Below are 24617 nucleotides of genomic sequence, written 5' to 3'. Positions count from 1 at the left end.
AGGGAAATTGAGATACTTTGTGATTTTGGAGTTCTCTCTGGGGGATTAGTCAGCAGTCAGGTCATTTTCTGTGAGTGAAATCTTGGTAGGGGGTAGTAAAAGTTTGAAGAACTTAAAAGAAAAAATTCCCAGCTCTTCTGTCAGGATTCCCAGAGAGAATGGAACCCTAATGTCACAAGGCACCCACGGTATATAAGGAATGAGTTCTTTTATGCATCTAGAATGGTACTAGTTAGGTGCCATTCTTGGAAGAACTGAGTAAATGATCACTCAGTCCTCTTCTCTAGGACTTAGTTTTCTCACAGATCCCCTATTGAGAGAGGTGGGAATAGTCTCTGTGAAAGACAAGAATGGTAGGACATTATATAATTTAAATGGCAGGAACCAGTATAAATGCAGAATATTTGGGAGCAATCATAATAATAGAAGCACACTATCTGAAAAAAAATACAGATATAGAAGAAAATTTTAAATGAAAGGATATACCACATTTCTGGATAGGAATGCTATATACTATAAATGTGTCAATTCTTCCTAAATTAATTTAGATATTTAATATTCCATTAAATATTTAAGTAGGCAGTTATTTTGGGGAATGATTAACTTTATCTAGAAGAATATAGGAAGAGAAGTGTAAATAAGAATAGTCAAAGGGGACTTGTGTGTAAGTTATCAAAATATTCTGACCGAAATGTAGGTAGAACAAATCTACAGCAGAGATTAGATACCTGAAAAAAGACCCTAGTGTACATACTAATTTAGTGTGTAATCAAGGAGACATTACAACCAATGAAGGTAAAAAATATTTTTCAAAGAACTGTTGTTAAGTCCTTTCTGCAGGTAGATGGAATACTAAATAAATAAATAAAATTCTTCAGGGTACGATATTAGAAAAATGGGCTATTTTGAAAAAAAATTTCTGTACCTCATACCTTTATGAAGTTCATATAAATTATTAAATACAAAAATAATAATTAGAAGGAAACATGTACATATCTCATTTCTGATGGGGGAATATGACTTTCTAAGAATGAAAACAATTTAAGAAATATCAAAGGAATCCCTTGATGAGTTCCAACAGTTTTCTGGTAGTATCATGAGGGTTTTCTAAGTATTGTATCATGCCATCTGCAGTGCACATCAAAACTGCAATGAGGTACCACCTCACACCAGTCAGAATGGCTGTCATTAACAAGTCAACAAACAACATGCTGGAGAGGGTGTGGAGAAAAGGGAACCCTCCTTCACTGTTGGCAGGAATGTAAATAGGTACAGCCACTATGGAAAACAGTGTGGAAGTACCTCAGAAAACTAAATATAGAACTGCCACAATGATCCAGCAATCCCACTCCTGGGCATATACCCAGACAAAACTTTCATTCAAAAAGACACATGCACCTCTATATTCATCACAGCTCTATTCACAATGTAAATGCCCATCAACATATGAATGGATTAAGAATTTGTGGTACATATATACAATAGAATACTACTCAGCCATAAAAAGAACAAAATAATGTTATTTATGGCAACATGGATGGAACTAGAGATTCTCATACTAAGTGAAATATGTCAGAAAGAGAAAAATACCATATGAAATCACTTATATGTGGAATCTAAACTATGGCACAGATGATCCTATCTACATAGCAGAAATAGATCATGGACATGGAGAACAGACTTATGGTTGCCAGGAGGGACAGGAGAGGGAGTGGAATGGATGGGAGTGTGGGGTTGGTGGATACAAACTGTAACACTGGGAAATGATGGGCAATGGGCTCCTACTGTACAGCACAGGGAACTGTGTGTGATTGGGTCACTTTGCTGTACAACAGAAATTTTAGAAACATTGTAAATCATTTATACTTAAAGAAATATCAAAGAAAAAAATGAAAACAGAAATTGAAAACTACTTTAAATCAAAGCATCATGTACAAAATCTGAAGTCAAAAGACAGTGGGAAGATATTATCTCACTGTCACATGCAAATATGACAGTGAGATAATATCTCTACTATATGAAGAAATTCTATCATTTTATAAGGAAAAGATCAAGACCTCAATAAATAGTTTAAAAGAGACATGAATAGACAATATGCATAAGGAAGAAAAGTCCAATAAATCACAGAAAGTTCTTGATGGTGAAAATGTTAGATTATCTGCATTGTCCAAATACAATATTCACTAGCCAGCAATTGAAATCTTTTGTTTGCCGGGGGAGGGGGGAAGGGAGTGGGATGGATGGGGAGTTTGGGGTTGGTAGATGCAAACTATTTCAATTGGAATCGATAAACAATGGGGTCCTACTGTGCAGTGTAGGGAACTATGTCCAATTTCTTGGGTTAGAACATGAAGGAGGTTAGTATGAAAAAAAAAAAGAATGTATATATATGTGTGACTCGGTTACTTTGCTGTACAGCAGAAAATTGAAGGAACATTGTAAATCAACTATACTTTAATAAACATTTTTTCAAGAAAGAAAGTTCTATCAGACAGCACTGTTTTAGAATATTGTTCAACTCAATAATAAGACAATCCAGTAGAAACATAGCAAAGTGTATGAACAGGAAATTCATACAAGATGAAAATGAGTGACTAATAAATAGTGTTGGTGTTCATTCTGATTGACCCAGGATCTGTAACATATAGTGAATAAATATTTTGAATGCCATCCCTGCAATAAACAATCTAATTTTTAATCAGGAAAATGCAAATTAAGATCTTAATGAGTAATTATTTTACTATTATTGGAATAACAGTCATTAAAAAGTATAACAATATGGTATTGTTAAGAATGTGGAGCAAAGGAACTCTTATAAATGGTAGGTGACCAATAACTAATAAAGTTGAAAGTTCACACATTATGACTGCATTCCTACAGAAAACTTCACATGTGAACAAGGAGTCATGCATGAGGATGTTCATTTCAGTATTGTTTATAATTTCAGAATATTGAAAAAATCTACTATGATGTGGGAAAACAAATTTTTATTTATTTATATAGGGGAATACTATACTGCTTTGGAAATGATCTATAGCTATAAAAATCAAATTAGGTTCATCTCAAGTACCTAAAATTGTGTGAAAAGGGTTCATGGACTGTAGAAAGATATGAACTGGATGGTACCAGTTTTAAAGCAATAGTATATGTGTTTTAAAAATATTTACATCTGAGGTAAAATTTTAAGGGTTTGAACAGTATCAACATAAACCAAATCCAGAACATTAATTATTCCTTATGGAGAGGGAAAGGAATGAGATTAGAGAGGACTACAAAGGCTGCTTTAATATTTCAAATGTTAATGTCTTAATCAGGTTGGTAAGTACCTGGGTATTTATGACTTTTTATCTATACATTTTTAAAAAAATTCTGAACAGTTCATAGTAGAAAAGTGAACAAAGTCAATAGCAATGAAAGCAAAAAAGAAATATATATAGAGGAAAGTAAGAGTAATTATCAGCTAATGGTATGAATTTGGGTTGTTTTAAATTTTTAATCATAAATGTTGTGGTTCAAATTTCAAAAATGTCTTAGAGAAAGTCTCACAATCCTTTAATTCCCAGGGTTAAAAAAAATGAAACCTAGTTTTAATACACTGTCCTGGCCAAAGAAGGCCTTTTTTTCCCCCTGTGAGTCTTCTAGTGTGGGTCAAATTTTAAGTAGCTCTAGTAATGAAGTTGCCTTCATTTCCTAGGGAATAAGTCCCTTGATTTCATGTATTTTAACCAGGAAGTTGCCTTGATAGGCTGAGTTTCCTTCTCCTTAACATCAGCCATTCATGGTCAGTTTAACAACTTCGTACCAAGATAAATAACAAATCCTCCCTCCTTGGTATATGCTTTTCAAATATTTGTAGACTGTTATCATGCTCTCTTTTAGTCATCACTTAGCCAAACTGTGCAGCTTAAATCCTTTAATCTTTCCTCATAAATCAGACCCTCTTGCCTTCTAATCATATTGTTTCTTTTCTGTGGGTTCCTTCTTGGTGTTCTTTTTTTTTTTTTTTTTTTCAAATACGATTCTTAATAGCTCAACCAAGGGTGCTGAAGTCATCAGTTGAGAGGGGGGAAGAAAAAAAGCAGACAAACCCAGCCTACATAGATCTGGCACCGCTTTTAGTGCAATTAAAATGGCAAAGCTATTAGTGGAATTAAAATGATCATATCTTAATTTTTCCCCATTTTATCAATTCCTCCTTTCTCTTTATATTGCATGTTCTGGACAGAATATTGTTATTTGATTTATACCAATTTTGGACACATTTTTTTTAATGTATCCAAACAAATTTAAACATTTTTAAATGTTTTAAATAAGTATTAAAATAAAAGACATATACTCTGTTCCTAAATATATGCTTCCTTAGCAATCTAACATTTTTAATCAGAAAATGTATTATTCGTAATAATGTACACACACACACACAAACACACACACAGAGTTTCAAAAATAGGCATGCAATAAAAACTCACGACCTATCTTACAGCTTAAAAGAGAAAAGTCCTCCGTGTGTTCCCACCCTCATCACTTCCTCCTGCCTACAGTAATTACTGCTCTCCAGAATTGGTGTTAAGTACTCCTTTGTCTTTCCTTAACGTTTATCAGTTATAAATGTATACTATGAATATTAAGCAATGTAGTAATGATTACACAATTATATGAATGGGCTTAGTACCACTGAGCTGTATATTTAAAAGTGATTAAAATAGTAAATGTTATGTAGTGTTTACTACTGTGCAGTTTATTATCACCAATGTTTTGTTTATTATTTGCCCTCCATAAAAATGGATTTTTTTCTGACTCTCTGGTTTCATTCATCATTAAGTTTTATGATTCATCAATGTTAATATATGTAGTTCTAGTGCCTTTATTTGTATTGCTAATACTCCATGGGATGAAAAGTATCACAATGCATTTATTCCATTTTTGGTAGAATTTTTTCTTCTTTGCTTGAAAAACATTATTACTGTGACTCTTGTCCAGGTGCACATTTGCAGGAGTGGAATTCCAAGTTTTAGGATATACCTACTTATGTTTAACTTTACTGGTTAAGATCCACTTGTTTTCAAAAATGATTGTATCAGCTTGTGTCTCTCCAGCATGTGTGGACTATTCCTTTGGCTCCACAATCTTAGGAACATTTGGTGTTGACATCTCCGTTTTTGCCAGTCTAATGGGGGTGAAGTGATATCTGGGGTTTTCACTTGAAAAATTGTTTTTGATAATTACATCAAAGTTATGAGTGTGAATATATTTTTGGATTTTTATTGGTCAATTCTATTCTATAAATGTTCAGATCACATAATTTTTCTACTTAAAAATTTGGTTCAAAGACATCTTTTATATATACTGGATACTAATATCCTGTAGCTTATGTGTTGTAAATAACTTCTCCCTGTTGGTGTGCATGGCTCAACATTTTATAGTGTCTTTTGATGAATTTAAAATTTTATAATTAGTGTTTATTTATATCTTTTTTTTAAATCTGTGTATAATACAGATCATAAAAATATTTTTTATTTATTCTTCTAAAAGTATAAAATTACTCTTAAAACTTAAGTCCTTATTTCATCTGTAATTGACTTTTCAATAGTTTTTATTGTGGTAAAATATAATTAACATGAAATTTACTATCTTAATCACTTTTTAAGTACATACACAGTTCAGTGTTATTAAGTACATTCATATTGTTGCACAACCATCACCACCATCTCTCACCAGAAATCTTTTTAATCTTGCAAAACTAAAACTCTATACTCATTAAAAAATAACTCCTCATTTCTCCTTTCCCCTAGTCCCTGGAAACTACCATTCTATTTTATGATTATTCTAGGCACATCATATATGTGTAACCATGCAGTATTTGTCTTTTTGTAACTGCCTTATTTCACTTAGCATAATGTCCTCAAGTTTCATCTATGATGTAGCATATATCAGAATTTTCTTCTTTTTAAGGCTGAATAATATTGTATGTATATACAACATTTTGCTTATCCATTCATTGTCAGTGGATACTTGGATTAATTCCATGGTTTAGCTGGTGTGAATAATATTGCTAAGAACATGGATGTACATATATTTCTTTGAGACCCTGCTTTCAATTCTTTCGGAGATACACACAGAAGTGGAATTACTGTGTCATACAGTAATTATATATATATTATATATATATTGTCTTTTGCCTTTTCTAGGGCCACTCCCGTGGCATATGGAGGTTCCCAGGCTAGGGGGCCAACTGGGGCTGTGGCCACCGGCCTACGCCAGAGCCACAGCAACACAGGATCCGAGCCGCATCTACAACCTACACCACAGTTCACAGCAACGCCGGATCCTTAACCCACTGAGTAAGGCCAGGGATCAAACCCGCAACCTCATGGTTCCTAGTCAGATTTGTTTCCACTGCACCACGATGGGAACTCCCAAGTAATTATATTTTTTATTCTTGAGAAATCATCATACTGTTTTACACAGCACTATACCATTTTACATTCCTACCAACAGTGCACAAGGATTCCAATTTCTCTACCTTCGTGCCAATACTTGTTATTTTCTGTGTGTGTTTTTTATACTAGCCATCCTCATGGGGATAAAGTGGCATCTCATTTTGGTTTTGATTTGCATTCCCCTAATGATTGGTAATGCTGAACATCTTTCATGTGCTTATTGAATATTGGTATATCTTCTTTGGAGAAATATCTATTCAAGGACTTTTTCCATTTTTGAATCAGGTTTTTGAAGTTTTACAAGCTCACTATATATTTTGGATATTAATCTCATATTAATGAGATGTGAATTTTTTCCCATTTCACAAATTACCTTTTTACTCTGTTGATAGTGTCCTTTGATACACAAAAATTTCTAATTTTTATGAAGTCTGCTTTGTTAAATTATGTTTTTGTCATTTTTGCCTTTGGTATCATATCCCAGAAATCATCACCAAATCCAATGTTGTGAAGATTTTGCCCTGTTTCCTTCTAAGAGTTTCACATTGTTTTTGTTTTTTGTTTTCCAGCTGCACCCACAGCATATGGGATGCTCCCAGGCCAGGGATCCAATCCCAGCTGTGACCTCTGCTGAGACAACACTGGATCCTTAACGTGATGTGCTGGGACTGGGGATTGGACCTGCACCATGGCAGAGACAATGCTGGATCCTTAACCTGCTGTGCCACAGCTGGACCATTTTAAGTCTTATATTTAGGCCTTTGATCTATTTTTGAGTTAATTTTTGCATGTGGTATTGAGTAAAGGCCTATCTTTATTCTTCTGCATGTGGATGCTGAGTTTTACCAGCACCATTTGTTGAAAAGACTGCCCTTTTCCTGTTGAATATTCATGGCACCCTTGTCAAAATCATTTGACTATTTTCATGAAGGTTTATTTCTGAGCTCTCTATTCTAGTCCATTGATCTATAGATCTGTCCTTATGTCAACACCACACTGTTTTTTTTGTTTCTTTGGCCACCCTGCAGCACATGGAGTTCCTGGGCCAGGATCTATACCTCAGCTGTGCCAATGCAGAGGCCTTATCGCACTATGTCCACCGGAATCAAACCTGTGTCCCAGTGCTGCTGATCCCATTGCACCACATCAGGAACTCCAGTACCATACTGTTTTAATTGCTGTAATTTGATAGTAAGCAGTTTTGACATCAGGAAGTGTGAATCTCCCAACTTTATTCATTTTCGAGATTGTTTTTACTCTTTGGGATACCTCAAGATGAATTTTAGGATGGATTTTTCTATTTATGTAAAAAAAAATCAATGAGATTTTGCATTGAAATCTGTAGATTGCTTTAAGTAGCACTGACATCTTAACAATTTTCCAATTTGTGAACATAGGATGTCTTTCCATTTATGTTTTCTTTAACTTTTTTGTTTAGCAATGTTTTGTAGTTTTCATTGTTCAAGTCTTTCACCTCCTTGGTTAAGTTAATTCTTACCTATTTTTGATGTTACCATTAATTTCTTTTTAGGATTGTTCATTTTTATATTATAGAAATACAACTGATTTTTGCATGTTGACCGTATCCTGCTACTTTGCCAAATTCATATATTAATTCTAACAGGGTTTTTTTTTTGGTGGAGTCTTTAAGTTTTCCCACATATAAGATCATATTGTCTACAAACAGAGATAATTTTATTTCTTCCTTTCCAATTTGGATGCATTTTATTTATTTTTCTTACATAATTTTTCTAGCTAGAACTTACAGTTGAATAGACATTGTAAGAATGAGTAGCCATGCCTTCTTCTTACTCTTACAGGAAATACTTTCAATCTTTCGCCATTAAGTAAAGTGTTTGCTGTGAGTTTTTCATAAGATTTGTATTTGTATTTGGGTAGTTTCCTTCTATTGCTAGTTTGTTGAGTGTTTTTATTACGTAAAGGTGACAAACTTTTTATGTGAAAATTGAAATAATCTATTGATGTGGTATGTTACATTGACTGAGTCTTGTGCACTGAACCATCCCTTTACAGTACTAAATCTCATTATCAGAATAATACATTACATTATAGGAACAAATCTCACTTGGGCATATTGTATAATCCTTTTGATGCACCACTGAATTCAGTTAGCTAGTATTTCACTGAGGATTTTTTTTGTCAAAGTTCATAAGGTATTTTGGTCTGTAGTTTGCTTTTCTTGAAGTGTTTTTGACTTTGGTATCATGGTATTGCTGGCCTCAGAGAACAAATTGGAAAGTGCTTCCTCCTAAATTTTTCGAAAACTTTGAGAAGTATTGCTGTTATTTCTTCTTATATATGTTTGGTACAATTCACCATTAAGATCATCATGTCCAGATTCTTTCTTTCTTCAGATATTTGATTACTGATTCAATTTCCTTACTAGTTATAAAGTGATTTGTATATTCTGTTTCTTTGTGAGTCAGTCTCAGTAGGATTTGTGTATCTATGAATTTATCCACTTAAGTTATCCAATTTGTTGATGCATAACTGTTCACAGTACTCTCTTAAGATCCTTTTATTTCAGTAGACTCAGTTATCTTTTACTTTTTTTTTTAGTTATTTGAGTCTTCTCTCTTTTTTTAATCAGTCTACTCTATGGGTTGGTAAATTTTGATATTTGTGAAGAAAAGTTTCATTGATTTTCTTGATTGTTCTTGATTGTTTTTCTATTCTCTATTTCATTTATCTCTTCTCTAAACTTTATTATTTCCTTCCCTCTGCCCATTTGAGTTTAGTTTGTTCCTCTTTTTTTCTTTTCTTTTTTTTTGGCCATGCCCATAGCACATGGAAGTTCCCAAACCTGGGATGGAACCCTCACCACAGCAGTGACAACTCTAGATCCTTTAACCCACTGAGCCACCAGGGAACTCCCTAGTTTTTTTTTCTAATTACTTAGGTTGTAAATGCAGGTTATTGATTTGAAAACAATCTTCCTTAGCATTTCTTCCCTTAGCATTACTTTTGCAGCATTCTGTAGTTTTTATGTGTCGTGTTCCATTGTCATCCATCTCTAAGTATTTTTAAATTACCTTTATGGTTTTTCCTTTGATCTGTATATTAAGAGTGTGTTGTTTAATTTCTTCAACTTCGTGATGTTTTCCAGTTTTCCTTCTGTCATCCCATTGTGATCAGAGAAGATACTTTGTATTATATCTCTTTTAAAATCTATTGAAATTCAATTTATAGCCAACATATATAATCTCTTCTGGAAAATATTATATATGCACTTGTGAAAAATGTGTATTCTGTTGTTTGGTAGAGTGTTCTGCATATGTCTATAAGATTTAGTTGGTTTATTGTGCTGCTCAATCCTCTGTTTACCTACTTACCTTCAGTCTTTTTGTTCCATGCATAACTAAGGATGGGGTATTGACATCTTCAGCTGTTATTGTAGAACTATTTCTCTCTTTAATTCTGTCATTTTTTGCTTCATATATTTTGATGGTCTGTTATTAGGTGTGCAAATGTTTAAAATTGTTATTTCTTCTTAATTTATTGAATCTTTTATTAGTATATAATATCCTTTTTATTTTCTATAATATTTTGTTATTTAAAGCCTATTTTATATGATATTAGTATCGTCCTTCATTACCCTGTTTTCTTTTGGTTCTGTTTGCATGGAATATTTTCTTCCAACTTTTCACTTTCAGTCTATTTGTGTCTTTGTATCTAAAGTGAGTCTCTTGTAGACATTGTATAATTGGATACTTTTAAAAAATCTATTCTGCCAGTGACTTTTTTTTTGATTGACTGGAGAATTTAATCCATTTACTCTTAAAGTAATTGCCCATAGGAGTGACTTCCTTCTGTCATTTTGCTATTTGCTTTTTTTTTTTTATGCCAGAGAGCAGTTTTACACCTCATTTCCTGTGTTACTGTTATTTTGTATTTAGTTGATTTTTTTGTAGTGAACCACTTTAATCTTCTTCTTGTTGCTTTACTGTGTGTTATATAACTATTTTCTTTTTGGTTACCATGGGGATTACATTTAATATCCTAAATTTGTGACATTTTAATTTGAATTTATACCTGCTAAATTTCGATAATATAAAAACTCTGCTCCTTTTCAGCTCCATCTCCATCTCTTTCAGTTATCGATGTCACAAAATTAGATCTTTATAAATTGTGTGTCCAAAAATATATGATAATAGTCTTTTTAGTAATATGTAAGTCTTTAAATTATTCAGAAAACAAAATGTGGAGTTACAAACCAAACTTACAATAGTATTAGCTTTTAGACTAATAATTTTTTTTAAAAAAATCTCTTAAATCATGTAGAAAGTCAAAAGCAGAATTACAGCTATTGTTATAATAACACTAGCTTTTAAAATTACCCATGTATTTTCCTTTACTGAGATTTGTATTTTTTCATACAACTTCAAGATACTATCTAGTGTCCTTTCATTCTAACCCGTAGAACTCCCTTTAGCATTTATTGCAGAACAAGTCAAGTAGTAACAACCTCATTCAGCTTTTGTTTATCTGTGACTGTCTTAATTCCTCCTTCACTTTTGAAAAACAGTTTTAGGTATACAATTTTTGGTCAACAGTTTATTTCTCATAGCAGTTGGAATACATCAATCTGGAATTCAAAGTTTCTGCTGAGAAATCTGCTAATCTTATTGAGAATCCCTTGTAGGTAATGAATTGCTTCTCTTTTTCTGCTTTCATGATTCTCTCATCTTTATATTTTGAAAATTTGATTATAATGTGGCAACAGTACCAAACAAAATAATAACATCTCTTTGAGTGTACATCTCTTTGAGTTCATCCTATCTGGAGCTTGTTAAGTTTCTTGTTTGTTTCTATTCATGTCTTTCATCAAACTTTGGATGTTTTGAGGCATTATTTTTTCAAATAATCTCTTTTCCCTCTCTCCTTTTCCTTTTGAAACTCCCACAATGTGTATGTTGATCTGTGTGATAAGGAAATGGATAGACATTCTCTTAAAAATCACGAATCAGAGAAAGTTGCTATTCTCCCCACTTTTATTCAAATTGTACTAGAGTTAATAGCCTGAACAGTAAGAAAAGAAAAGAAAAGTGATGAAAGATTAAATATTGAAAAGGAAGAAACAAAACTAGCATTATTTGCAACCGATGTTGTTGATTACATTTAAAACTAACTAAAACAGCACAAACAATTGCTACAATTAACAAGAGATTTTTAGCAAAGTTGCTGAATATAAAGTCAATGGAAAAGTCACCTGATTTACACACACACACACATACATACACACACAGAGTAGTAAATGGTAGTTGGATTTTAAATAAGTGCTCTTTCTGCATCAGTTGAGTTGATTTTATAATACATGTTATTCTCCTTTTTTTTTTTCTGTTAATGTGATCAATTTAAACCTAATATGGCTATGGTCTTGCTTATAGTTTGCTGGACTTAGTTTGTTATTATTTTGTTTGGTACTGTTGCCAAGTTTGACGATAAGCAAGATTAACCTATAATTTTTCTTTGTTTTTCTGTCCTTGTCCAATTTGGCATAAAAATTTTTAAATGAATTTGGGAGTAATCCTTCATTTCCATTGGAAAAAAACTTTTAATTTTTAAATGACGTGTTTCCTGAATGCTTGATAAAATTCCCCTGTTAAATATCCTAGGCCTGTTTTTTTTTTTCCTTTATAGAAAAATTTTTGATTACTAATTATATTTATTATATGGAAATGAGACTATTCTCATATTCCTAACTTAAATTTAATCCACTATGTGTTGTCAGTTTTGGTTTCTATTTCTTTGTCTCTCTTTTCCAATCTCACCAAATTATATCTTGAGAGGAATAAACATGATAATCTACCCAAAAGAAAAATTATAAGAAAAAAGTGTTAAGAAAAAAATTATAAGAAAAATTTAGGTTTATTTTTTTATGTTTATCTATCAAATGTTAGTTTCATATTTTGCCATACCATTTCCTTCCAGATTAAATTCTTTGTTTTCTTGCATGCTATTATTTTTCCTTATTCATTGATAGTATCATTCTTTGACAGTGCAATGATAATTGGTACTCATAAATGATAACATGAAGCAATTAAAAATCTTTGAAACATATCTTAAATTAAGACTAAATTCAATTTGATTAACTGTACTGTTATCTCAGCTTATGATAAGCATTTATGTAGTGGTCTTACTAATTTCTTCAAAATTATTTAATCAGAATAATCCTTCTGTCTCCATACTTGAAAATAAAGATTAATGAGTTTAAAAACTAAAACCTAACCTGAAAGTAATAAGTTTTTACTGTAGTTTTAATATAAAATTTGTGTGAAAGCTTACATCAAATCAGTCAGTAAGAAATTACTGTTTCTAAAGCACCTGGTGTTTAAAGACTCAAAAGTCCCCCCAACTTCCTTCTGATTTCATGATAAGTCTATAAGAATCTACAAATTTGGGGAATGATAAGACAGGGTAGGGACTATCTGTCTACCCATGTAAGTTATGAAATTTTTGTCTAGTAAACATCTTCAATATGATAGTGACAAAGAAACACAGAAACTTGAGAAGCAAATGCAAGAAAACTACTGGAAAGAATGAAGTTTGGTCCTAGTCAGGATCACTTTACTTCAATTACCATAGTCATTTCATTCTTTGCCAAGACATTTTATTACAATCCAGTTTGTTAAAATTTTGTTTGTGGAAAAGGAACAATTATTAGTGATCTGGGAGACTGATTTGCTAAGGCTCTGGTTCCATCATGAATATGCATTCCGTCTTTCTATGTGAGTTTCTTGTAGATACATTAGCACTGCAGTATTATATGCTATTTATATGTCACTTTTTCTAATTTATGAAAACTACCAGAGGTATCCTTTCCCCAAAGGAGTCAAAAAAATAACAAATATCTGAATTTGGTCAGGGGAGGAAGGTTGAGCTGGGAAAATCCAGATTACTAGTTTGGGAATCTGAAGAGTTAGATACCAATCACAATTTTACCACTAATTACTTCTGAGGCTAAATAAACTAATTTCTTATCACCTCACCTATTTAATCCATTAATTATTTGGTAATCCATAAATGAATTTGGCAACTTCAGTTCTTCCCATTTAAAATAATTTTGGTAGTCTAAAAGTAGATCATTCAAAACATGTCATCAACAAATGTAAACTTGTGAGCTAAAATTAAATTTCTAAAAGTTTTGAAAACTGATAGATGTTTAAAACTAAAATCCAAACTATAAGAAAAATATATCAGCTGTGAAACTATTTATGATTTGGCAACAATAATTCTGCTTAAATGTCTACTTTATTCACTTACTTGATCTAGCAAACAATTTACCCAAATCTCCTAATTTTTCATGTTTTGCAGGATGAAGAAGAATGAAATTTTATAGGTTTCCATTTTATCAGAATTGTATTTTGGAGCCAAGCAGTTGACAATTATTTATTTCTTTTCATTTTTCTAAATTATAGGGTGGCTTCACTCGTAAATATTCGCTTAGCTCAAAAACTGGAACACTTCTTCCAGAATTCCCCAGTGCTCAACACCTTGTGTACCAAGGATGCATTTCTAAAGACAAGGTATCAATTAAAGATACTTCTCTATTGATTTTATGATATGTTGGTTCCATATCTCAATTTGCTGGGAATCTCATGGCCATGGCAGGAAGCTATCAGAAATCTACATAATCAAACATAATTGACTGATTTATAGGAGGGCCAAATGTTTACTAACATTGATTAAGGGCTTTCCAATTAATTATTTACCATCTCCATGATAGTAGTAATCAGAAGGTGGTAAAATAAACCTCAAAAGACTAAAGATTATTTTTTTATTTAAAATTCAATCTCAAGGAATAAAATACTAGACTGTGTCTATTACTTGGAGTTTATTTAATTATAAGCATCATTTTTTCATTAGCTCTATTTAATTTCAATAAATAGTCATCAAGCATGTCTCTAAGACAGAATTTGTTGAGGGGGAGATACCTAGGTATATGCAAGGACCCCCTTGAAGATTCCAAAGATTCTTTTCAATTCTAAAACCCTGTGCTCTGGTTGCAAAATTTTTGAAAATTAAAGAAAAAACAGTTTTGTGAAATTCAGTTTATAAACAAATTTTCAATGCTTATGTAGTAAAGTCTAAAGCTAAATCTTCCTCTACTTCTAGAGTCATTTGCTGGGTATCTACTGGCGAATAGCAGAATCTATTAATAAATCAGGGCATAAAGATTTCTGCATTCTTCTTTCAACTAAAGTTCATTTTTCATTAGCATTTGAGGAAAATACCTTTCATAGTATATTTAAGTCAGTTCATATTTTTGAGATGTAAAGATAGAGGAAAATGATTAATAATGCCCAGTTGCATTACTTTAGTAATAGGCTTTTGTAGAAACTGGAAATAAAAATGACACATTGTTAAAAAGGTCATTGATAGATAAGTAGAACCTCTAGGGTTCATTCTAATGGCAGACTTACTCTCCCAGTTAAGAACAGGCAAAATATTGATGGTAAATCTCAGATGCTAATTCCAAGCAAGTCCTCTGAAGCATGCCTACTTCCTACTATTCTCCTCTCCCATCACATTTCTCAAGGTTATCACATCATTTTTTTAATCTTGTAGAAATAACTTATGATATTATGACTTAAGACTTGAGACACCTCCAGATAATGTGTTTTTGGCTGCAGAGTGCAGTGGCTTGATGTGGGATCTCTGTTCCTAGACCAAGGATTGAACCCAGGCCAATATCAGTGAAAGCACCAAGCCCTAACCACTAGACCGAGGGAACTAACTCCCCACCCCCAGTAAATGTTGACATGTGGCAGTTTGTGGGAAACCTTTAGAAATCTGCAGGACCTCAGGGAGCACAATTCTTTGGGGGAGAGTGTTGTTGGCTCACCTTTGTGGAGAGGACTGCTTACATGCCAACATATCAAGGATATGTTTACTATGTAAATATGCTAGGTGAGGAGGGTGTATATAGAGTAACAAAGGGAAAAAAAAAAAAAGAGAAATGAGGAACATGTCCCAATAGCTTATTTCAGCTTCTTTGCTAGACTCTGAGGAATTCCTTACCTGTCAACTTGAAAAACTGGTCTCATGATGCTTAAATAACTCCAGGTTTCTAAGTTCATTCCCAGTGTTCCCCATCATGAGCACTGGGGACTAATACTCCTCTTTGTCTCTTGAGGACAGCTGGGCCTTTTACTTTCTCAGCCAGTAGCCAGGTTCCCCAGGTAACTTGTCTGGTCCTAGAAAGAGGGGTGGGACTGAAGCTAAGGCACTTTAAGTATCTGCATTCTTGAGGTATAAAAGATGCCGACTGCTTAGTGAGAAGCTGACCCCAGTGAGGGGTTAAGTTAAGCTGAGAGGTCTGCTTTCTGCTCCATCAAAGTGTCACTCAAGGCAGTTGCCACCCCCACCACATGCTCACTGAGTTAACTGGAGCTAAGCCTTGCCTCTGCCCCTGCCCTCTGTAGTGTGATCTCTGTTTTCAGAAAATTGAGCAAAATTATGTTTATAAAGAATGCAAAATAGGCTATAGTGAAAACGTATTGTTAAATATTTAATAATATGTGTTAAATAAATGATATTAAATATTAATATTAATAATATTAAATAATATACCATAGTAAATAAAATAATGTCATATAATATTTAATAAATATGTAATGTTTAATATATAGTATTAAATATTATATAAACAAAGTGCCAGAGTATTCCCATTGAGGTGCAGGAGAAACGAATCCTAGTAGTGACCATGAGGATGCGGGTTCAGTCTCTGGCCTTGCTCAGTGGATTAAAGATCTGGTGTTGCCGTGAGCTGTGGTGTAGGTTGCAGACAAGGCTTTGATCCTGGGTTGCTGTGGTTGTGGTGTAGGCTGGCAGCTGTAGCTCTGATTCATCCCCTAGCCTGGGAACTTTCATATGCTGTGGGTGTGGCCTTAAAAAGCAAAAACAAACAAAATACAAAGGGCTGATAGTAAGATTTAACATTTTTGATGATTTGCATACAGAAGAAAACATTTTGACACAAATAAATGGAAATACTTGTGAAGATAAAAGTTTACTTGTACTTTAGCAGGTTTCAGGGGTCAAAGGCTTAATTCTTGACAACCATTATGAATTCCTTTCTATCTTTCATGCTGTCCTGATCCTCATTTAAAAAAATATGTCTTGGCGACCCATCTAAAAATATATCTTTGCTTAAAGAGCATGTCTCATTTGCAATAATAGTGACATATCTTGCCAGAGGCAATCTGTAGTCAGCTTACCTCCTTGGAGGTAGATTGATAACTTGCATGTCATCATTATACGACTTTGTGCTAAACCACAAAGATATGTGCTGTCCCTGGACTGCAGGGATAAAGGTTGGAGAGCAAAGACACTCCCATCACCATTATCACCCTATTTACTATAGAGATAAAAATAGTTAACAACAGTAAATTTCTTAACATATACCATGGATTACTCTAGTCACTTTCATCTGTTAATTTATTTAGTCCTCCTAACAAATAGATACTTACTGTTATTATCATCTCCATTTTATATATGAGGAAATTAAAACACATAAATGTTAAGTAGTTTGCTCAATATCACATAGCTAGTAAGTGGCAGCTTAGAGCTAGCATTCAGATCCAGATGTTCTAGAGGTGAAGATTACACCTCTAACCTCTAAGCCTGTTCTTGCTCACATAGAACACACATCCTGTAACAGATAGGAATATTTCTAGCTTATAAAATAAAGATTTTTTAAAATTTGAATATTGTTAATTTGCCAGAATATTACCTAGTTCTAATCCATTGCAAATTTTAAAGTATGTTTAAAACTTTCCATCTATGCAATACAAATATCAGTGGCAGCATGGAACTAAAGAATTTTCATAGCAGATATTTGATGTTCAAATCTTTGGTACAGGAGTCATTTGAAGTTATTACTAATTTTAGGTAATATAATAAAATCTTATACTTTGTACCAGAAGTTATTCTATGTACATCATATCTTATTTTATTTTATCTTCCTTAACACCTGTGAGTAGTATGATATTACTGTCTTACTTAAATATATAAGGCCGGAGTCAGAGACAAAGCAAACTAGTGCAGCAGAGCTGATGCTCAATGTTAACTGACTGTACAGCCAAAACTGGAAACCACTAAACCACACTGCATAAGCACCTCTTTAATAAAACTATGTGAAGAGTTAATGTATTTTACCATTTTATATGTATTTCTCTAATTAAAGGTAATTTTCTTATTAGGCAGAAAACTGCAGTGTCGCTTTGACCCACAGTTCCCTGCACAATCTCCTTTTTTCATTGTTCTCATGGTACTCTGCAATTATCCATTTGCTTGCTTTTCTCCCTTCACCAGGCAATATACTCCTTGAAATAAGAATTGTGCCTTTATTTTTGGTTCCTCAGCATTGAGCACAATGCCTGGCACATAACAAGACTTTTTAAATTGTGTTTGAATACACGAACAAATGAATGCATGAACAAAACGAAGGCGGCATTGAAAAGGTCCTTTTGTTAAGATTTTTCTTCCTTGAAATAGGTTGACACCCTGATAATGATGTACAAAACTCACTGCCAGTGCATCCTGGACAATGCAATAAATGGAAACTTTGAGGAGGTAAGAGTGACAAAGAATGCTTTGCTAACTATATCATGTAAACATTCTTGTCCTGTTTGTTATATGAGCTCATGTTAAGGAAAAATCTTAATGTATGCACTTTTTCCTCTCAACTAGATCCAGCATTTCTTACTACACTTTTGGCAAGGAATGCCTGATCATCTTCTTCCCCTGCTTGAAAACCCTGTTATCATTGACATTTTCTGTGTTTGTGATTCAATTCTGTATAAGGTAAGCTCTTAGGATGTCTGAAACATGAACCATATGGTTCTTTAAAGAGCATCCATCAGAGTTCCTGTCGTGGCTCAGTGGTTAACGAACCCAAATAGTATCCATAAGGACGTAGGTTCATCCCTGGCCTTGGTCAGTGGGTTAAGAATCAGGCATTGCCGTGAGCTGTGAAGTAGGTCGCAGATGCGGTTTGGATCTGGTATTGCTGTGGCCAGTAGCTGTAGCTCTGATTAGACCCCTAGCCTGGGAACTTTCATATGCTGCGGTGCAGCCCTAAAAAGACAAAAGACAAAAAAAAAAAAGCATTCCATCTATATTTTTGCTGTATATTTTCAATAAATTTGTTATTTCTGGCTGAAAGTACACTATTAGTTTTCTGATGAGAAAGTAAACAGCTTAATAGTGTATATTTAATAGTGAATGTATTTTTAAAGTAAATTTATATTAAATAAAACAAAATCAGTTTCTGTTTACAGCTAAGAATGATTCTAAATGTAACCTACTTCCATTAAAAACAATTTTTATTAACTGCTTAAGGTGTTTTCAGAGTAAATCACTTAGTGGCTTTTGCATAATATCAGTGTTTTGGGGAAAGCAGAATTAAACATTCTTAAGGGACTATTACATGGAACATGTTGAAAATTTCTAGCATTAATGCATTAATGGCCAATTCTGTTCTTAAACCAAATAGATTCCCAAGTATCTGGAGAAGGATCATGAGGATACTGTAAACAAAGAGAACCTGGTTGGCCATCTAGCCAGACAGTCATTGGGGAAGAGGGTGAAGCTAATCGCCCAGATTAGCTAGTCTATTCCCTAGCTGGAGCAGCCACAGGTCCAAGCGGAGGGAAAAAATTGTATTGCAATCTAGGTATTTTAAAATGAGTTTGTCTTCATTAATCTGTTAAAGTGCTATAAGAAAAACAAAAAAGCTTTCCTTTTAAAACATAATCCGAGTGAGCAAGAACACCCAAGCTGGAGCTCTGTTAAGTATTTAGGAAGTAAAATCCAAGTTGCCGCTACTGTGTTCTCAGCTTTACAGAAAAGTGCAGCAGAAGCTGCATAAACTCAGTCCAGAAGCAACTTTGCACGTTAAGGGCTGGTAGGTGGGCTTGAACCAGAATGAGAGTCCTCGTGTTTTCATCCTCTGTTCAGTTCTCCCTCATCACAGGATAAGAGAATATAGGAAGTAAGTGCAGAGTATTCTCTACTTTAGTTCAAGTGTAAGAAGGGCAAAGGAGAGCAAGATTGCCTCACTTTTCTGGGTCAAATTAGAATCTCATCATTTGGAGAGAAAGGGTTTAGTTTGCACTGACTGTCTGAAATGTTTGAGACATGGGAAAGTAACCAGAAAGGGGAGAGAAGGAGGCTCCAAAAGTAGGTAAATAAAGGCCTGAGCTCGTGCACACACATTTACCAGCATCAAAGTAAAGCTGTTAGGACTGTCACTTTACACCTCCAAGAAATGTCCTTAAGGCATAGCTTCCCCACCCTCTCCCCATCCAACCCCCCCCCACCTCCTCACCCCCCATCCCCCACAAATGGTCTGTTTCTTTGAGTCCAACACAAAAGTCTGGAATTTACCTTTTCATGCACAAAGTTTTTCCTCCTTATGGTGGACCAGGGAGAGACAGTGGGCCCTATAAGTAGAGCCATGTAAAATGAGCTTTTCCAAGATCTTCAGTACTAATCTCTTCTTTCTGCAGGTTCTCATCAATAACTACTCACCATTAAGGTCCTACTCACCATCTCACTCACGTTTAAGGCTGAGTCTAGCCCTTTCTTTTCAGTGTTCTTTCTGTTCAGATGATTAGTTCTCTGTACTAAGTACATTAGTGTCACCTGCTTAACTATGTTCTTATATATCCCCCCTCTCCTTGCCACACACACACACACACATACACACACCTCCTGAATACATTCAGAGATTAAAGTATGACTTTCAGAAATGAGTTAACATGTTATTCTTTAGAAAGCTAGGAATATAAAGTAATTGGCATAGAGTGTGTTTCTATAGAAATATAAAGTCAGGATTTATGTTAACTCTCTTTTGCTGTGATTAAGGTTCTTACAGATGTACTCATTCCTGCAACAATGCAAGAAATGCCTGAAAGGTAGGTTCAGTCAATAAAATATCATCTTTGCTTGTATAGGGTTTAACTTTACATGTTGTAGTAAAGGAAAACATTAAGTAGAAATTCCTTCATTTATCAAGATTATTTTTATGTTCCTGTCCCTTTGTTAGCTGTAAGAGATGTACCTCAATCTTTATATTCAAACTTCAGTGAACAAAATCGATGGAACAATCTTCACATCCCTTTAATTTGAGAGCTGCCCAAGTGAAAAATAAATATTTAAGTGTAGTTGACTTTTAAGATACTGAGAAAGTTCTTCAGTGGAAACTGGCTAGAGTTTAAGGTTAAGTCTAAGGCTAGAGTTTAAGTTTAATTTTCCTACAAGGAAAAATATTTTCTATTTATTATTACTTTGGTCTTAATTGTGAAAATCAGAAAGTAGCATAATGGAATTATAACCTTCTTTTAGCAAAGGAATAAGACCTCAGATTGTAATGATGTCTGACAATTTTTCACAAAGTCTTTTCTGATGTGAGAACAGTAGAAACTTGAAAAAAGAGCCAATTGTTTAAAAACAAATTCTAACGAAGTAATGAAATTTATTTTAGTATTTCGGGGTACAAATATATATAGGAGAATATAGCTGGTGCTCAATTATCATGATAATTGATAAAGCAAATTTTATTTTTTATTTATTTTTTCCTCTAGATTGGTTTATTTATTTCAATAATAGCTGGTCTTGGCCTGGTCAGCGGTTTCTTTTAATTATTAATATATTGTCTTTAAACATCTAATTTGGACTCTGAATTAGGTATACTTAACACTTCCGTGTCACAGCAAAATGGTTATGCTTATATAGTGGCAGGCTTTCAGCCATATAACTAATAGTAATAATAGATGCATTTCATTAAACACAAGATGGGTTTTGAACTTTTAAATAAACCATTTCACTTAATTCCTACAACCAGCCTGAAAAGTGCTAATTTATGTGTTTATCTCTAAGTATAAAAGTAGTTCATATTCATTGTAGAAAATGAAAAACATGTATAAGTGCATTTTAAAAATCACTCATAGTCTTACCACATTCTTAATGTCTTAGGTTATTATTTCACAGAATTTTTCTAGGAGTCTTAAAAAAATGGAATCATAATATACATACTACTACAATATACTGTGAAAATCTTTCCATATCAACAAATATAGATCAACATTATCTTTTTAAACAATTGCATAGATTTCCAACATCTGAAAAATACTATACATTATTGAACCAATTCTTTATCATTAAACAACTAAATTTTTTTAAAACAACTTTTCAGATTATTCCAAAGTAACTGATATGATCCCAAATTCACAAAGGGGAACCTACGAGTACAAAAAAGTTAATATATTTGCCCTGAATCAGCTAATTAGTAAGAAGCAGAGCCTAGATTTTAATTTAGGTCTCTTCATCTCCAAACTCTGCCTTTTTTCCCCCTGTACCACGTCACTGCTCCATCCTAAATATATTTTGATGTGTATTGTTGAGATGTTGACTAATTTTTACTTTATTTTTTATTTTTTGTCTTTGGTCTTTTTAGGGCTGCACCAGGGCATATGGAAGTTCCCAGGGTAGGGGTCTAATCGGAGCTACAGCTGCCGGCCTACACCATAGCCACAGCAACCCCAGATCTGAGCTGTGTCTTCAACCTACACTACAGCTCATGACAACGCCAGATCCTTAACCCACTGAGCGAGGCCAGGGATCGAACCCACAACCTCATGGTTCCTAGTCAGATTCGTTTCTGCTGCACCACGACAGGAATGCCTGCTGACTGATTTTTAATTTTTTTTGTTTTCAGAATATATACATAACCAACACTTGCAATTTTCTTTTTTTTTTTTTTTGGCCACCCCTGTGGTATATGAAATTTCCCAGGCCAGGGATCAAATCCCAGACGCAACTGTCACCTGAGTCTTTTCAAAGATACCACCAGATTCTTAACCTGCTGCATTACAGCAGGAACTTCCTGCAATTTTCTAAATAGGTTCCTTCAATTAGGTGTTTCTAATAATTTATTCTACAGTTACATTTGGATTATAAGACTATAATACTAGATACAAATGTTAAATAACCTGAAATGATATTATGGTCCCTATGTTTATCTCTCAATAAAACAAGATAGGCAAAATCAAGTGCACACTTACTTTTCGCAGAAATACTTTATAGAAAATATTTGAATTATGCATTAATATTGCTAACAATAAAATGATCACTTTCGGCATGCCAGGTTTTAACCTGAGCACCTTCTATGAATTATTTCCTGGAATCTTCATGATAATCCTGTGACATGGATTACTATTCTTATTCCCATTTAACAGATGAGGAAACTGGAGCTCCAGGAGATTGAATATTTTGGCCAAGATGATAAATGGCAAACCTAGGCTGGGTCTGTCTGACCTCAAAGTCATGTTCTTGGAATCATAGAATAATAGTATATCTCCATTAAATTATATTTATTTAATACATTTGATCTATTTAAGATTTAATACATAGTTTTTTATTCTTTGGGGTTTTATTTTGTAGTTTATTAGCAGACATAAGAAATTTTGCTAAAAATTGGGAGCAGTGGGTTGTTTCATCTTTGGAAAATTTGCCAGAAGCTCTGACTGATAAGAAAATACCTATTGTACGAAGATTTGTATCATCTCTGAAACGACAAACATCTTTCTTACATCTTGCACAGGTATGTTGATAAGCTGAGGGTATATGTCACCACATCAAAACTGAATCACCTGGAGTTCCCATTGTGGCTCAGTGGTTAATGAATCTGACTAGGAACCATAGAGTTGCAGGTTTGATCCTGGCCTTGCTCAGTGGGTTGGGGATCCAGTGTTTCCATGAGCTGTGGTGTAGGTCACAGACGCGTCTTGGATCCTGAGTTGCTGTGGCTCTGGTGTAGGCTGGAGGATACAGCTCCAATTAGACCCTTAGACTGGGAACATCCATATGCCAAGGTGTGGCCCTGGAAAAGACAAAAAGAGAAAAAAAAAGCAAAAAACAAAAAAAACTGAATCATCTGATAGCAAAGATTGAGGAACTTTCAGAGACTGAAGACTAAGTTGAGAGCAGTTAAATGCATTGTGAAATCCTAGAGTGAATGCTTAGGACAGAAGGACATTCACAGAAACACTGATGAAATTCAGATTTGTCTGTAGTTTTGTTAAGAGTATCATACCAATGTTGATTTCCTGATTTGGGTGATGTCCAATAATTATGTAAGATGATGACATTAGGAGAAGCTGGATAAAGAGTATATACAGATAGAAGTACATACTCTGCACTATTTTTGCACCTTTTTTGTAAATTTTAAATTTTTTCAAAACAGAAAGTAAAAAAGGACACTATAAACCAACTATAATGGAAAAAAATCATTATATAAAAAAAGAAAAAGAATAAAACCTTTTGAACGCAATGTAAAATGTAAAAGTCTTATTTGCCACATGAACTCAATCAATAAATGAATCCAATCAATAAAATTAATAAGTTGTGGAGAATGAGCCCATGTGATAGATGATGTTGTAAAACCCACAGTGTGTTTCAAATTACTCCCTTAAATAGCAAGAAAAAATTATTTCTTAAGTTAGAATTGCATGTTTGTATATTGTTAAAATATACTTCCCCTCCCATCAACTGGTTATTTGCTTTATGGAGGTTTCTAGCCCCCTAAATTTTAAAAGACTAGCCTGGAATAGTTCCATATAAGAAATGTAATGTGGTAAAATTCTTTTTTTTTTTTTCTTTTTATGGCCACACCTGCGGTATATAGAAGTTCCCTAGCCAGGTGTCAAATCAGAGCTGCAGCTGCCGGCCTACCCCACAGCCACAGCAACACCAGATCCAGGCTTCATCTGTGACCTATGCTGCTGCTTCCAGCAATGCTGGATTCTTAACCCACTGAGCCAGGCCAGGGATGGAACCTGCATCCTCACAGAGACAACATCAGGTCCTTAACCCACTGAACCACAGTGGGAATCCCTGTAAAATTCTCATTTTATGACCGTGGATTAAAAAAAAATTCTTATTTCAAAACAGTTTTCAAATCTTTAACAGAAATGATCTTGTTAAAAGATACTGCTTTTAGTTTTAAAATAAGAAAAGAGGAGTTATTTATGGTACTTTTCCTCAAGCAACTTTCTCTAGAAGCTACAACTTTTCTTTAGATGGAAGATCAGTGATACAGTTTGGAATCTTTTTTACTTTCCTTTTTTTTTTTTTTTTTTTGGTCTTTTC

General features: G+C 33.7%; 1 protein-coding gene across 1 annotated transcript in view; it reads left to right on the top strand.

Moving 5' to 3' along the window:
* Positions 1-24617, top strand: part of RFX6 (regulatory factor X6) — a 57673-nt gene that overhangs the window by 20613 nt on the left and 12443 nt on the right. Inside the window, exons 7-11 of the mRNA XM_047759804.1 lie at positions 13880-13987; positions 17961-18038; positions 18156-18269; positions 20334-20383; positions 22911-23070. Coding sequence (XP_047615760.1) covers positions 13880-13987; positions 17961-18038; positions 18156-18269; positions 20334-20383; positions 22911-23070 — 510 coding nt within the window. The remainder of the gene's footprint in view (positions 1-13879; positions 13988-17960; positions 18039-18155; positions 18270-20333; positions 20384-22910; positions 23071-24617) is intronic.

The sequence above is a fragment of the Phacochoerus africanus genome, chromosome 2 (assembly GCF_016906955.1).
Source record: "Phacochoerus africanus isolate WHEZ1 chromosome 2, ROS_Pafr_v1, whole genome shotgun sequence".
Classification (NCBI taxonomy): Eukaryota; Metazoa; Chordata; class Mammalia; order Artiodactyla; family Suidae; genus Phacochoerus; species Phacochoerus africanus.
This window is presented reverse-complemented; position numbering and strand designations above follow the sequence as displayed.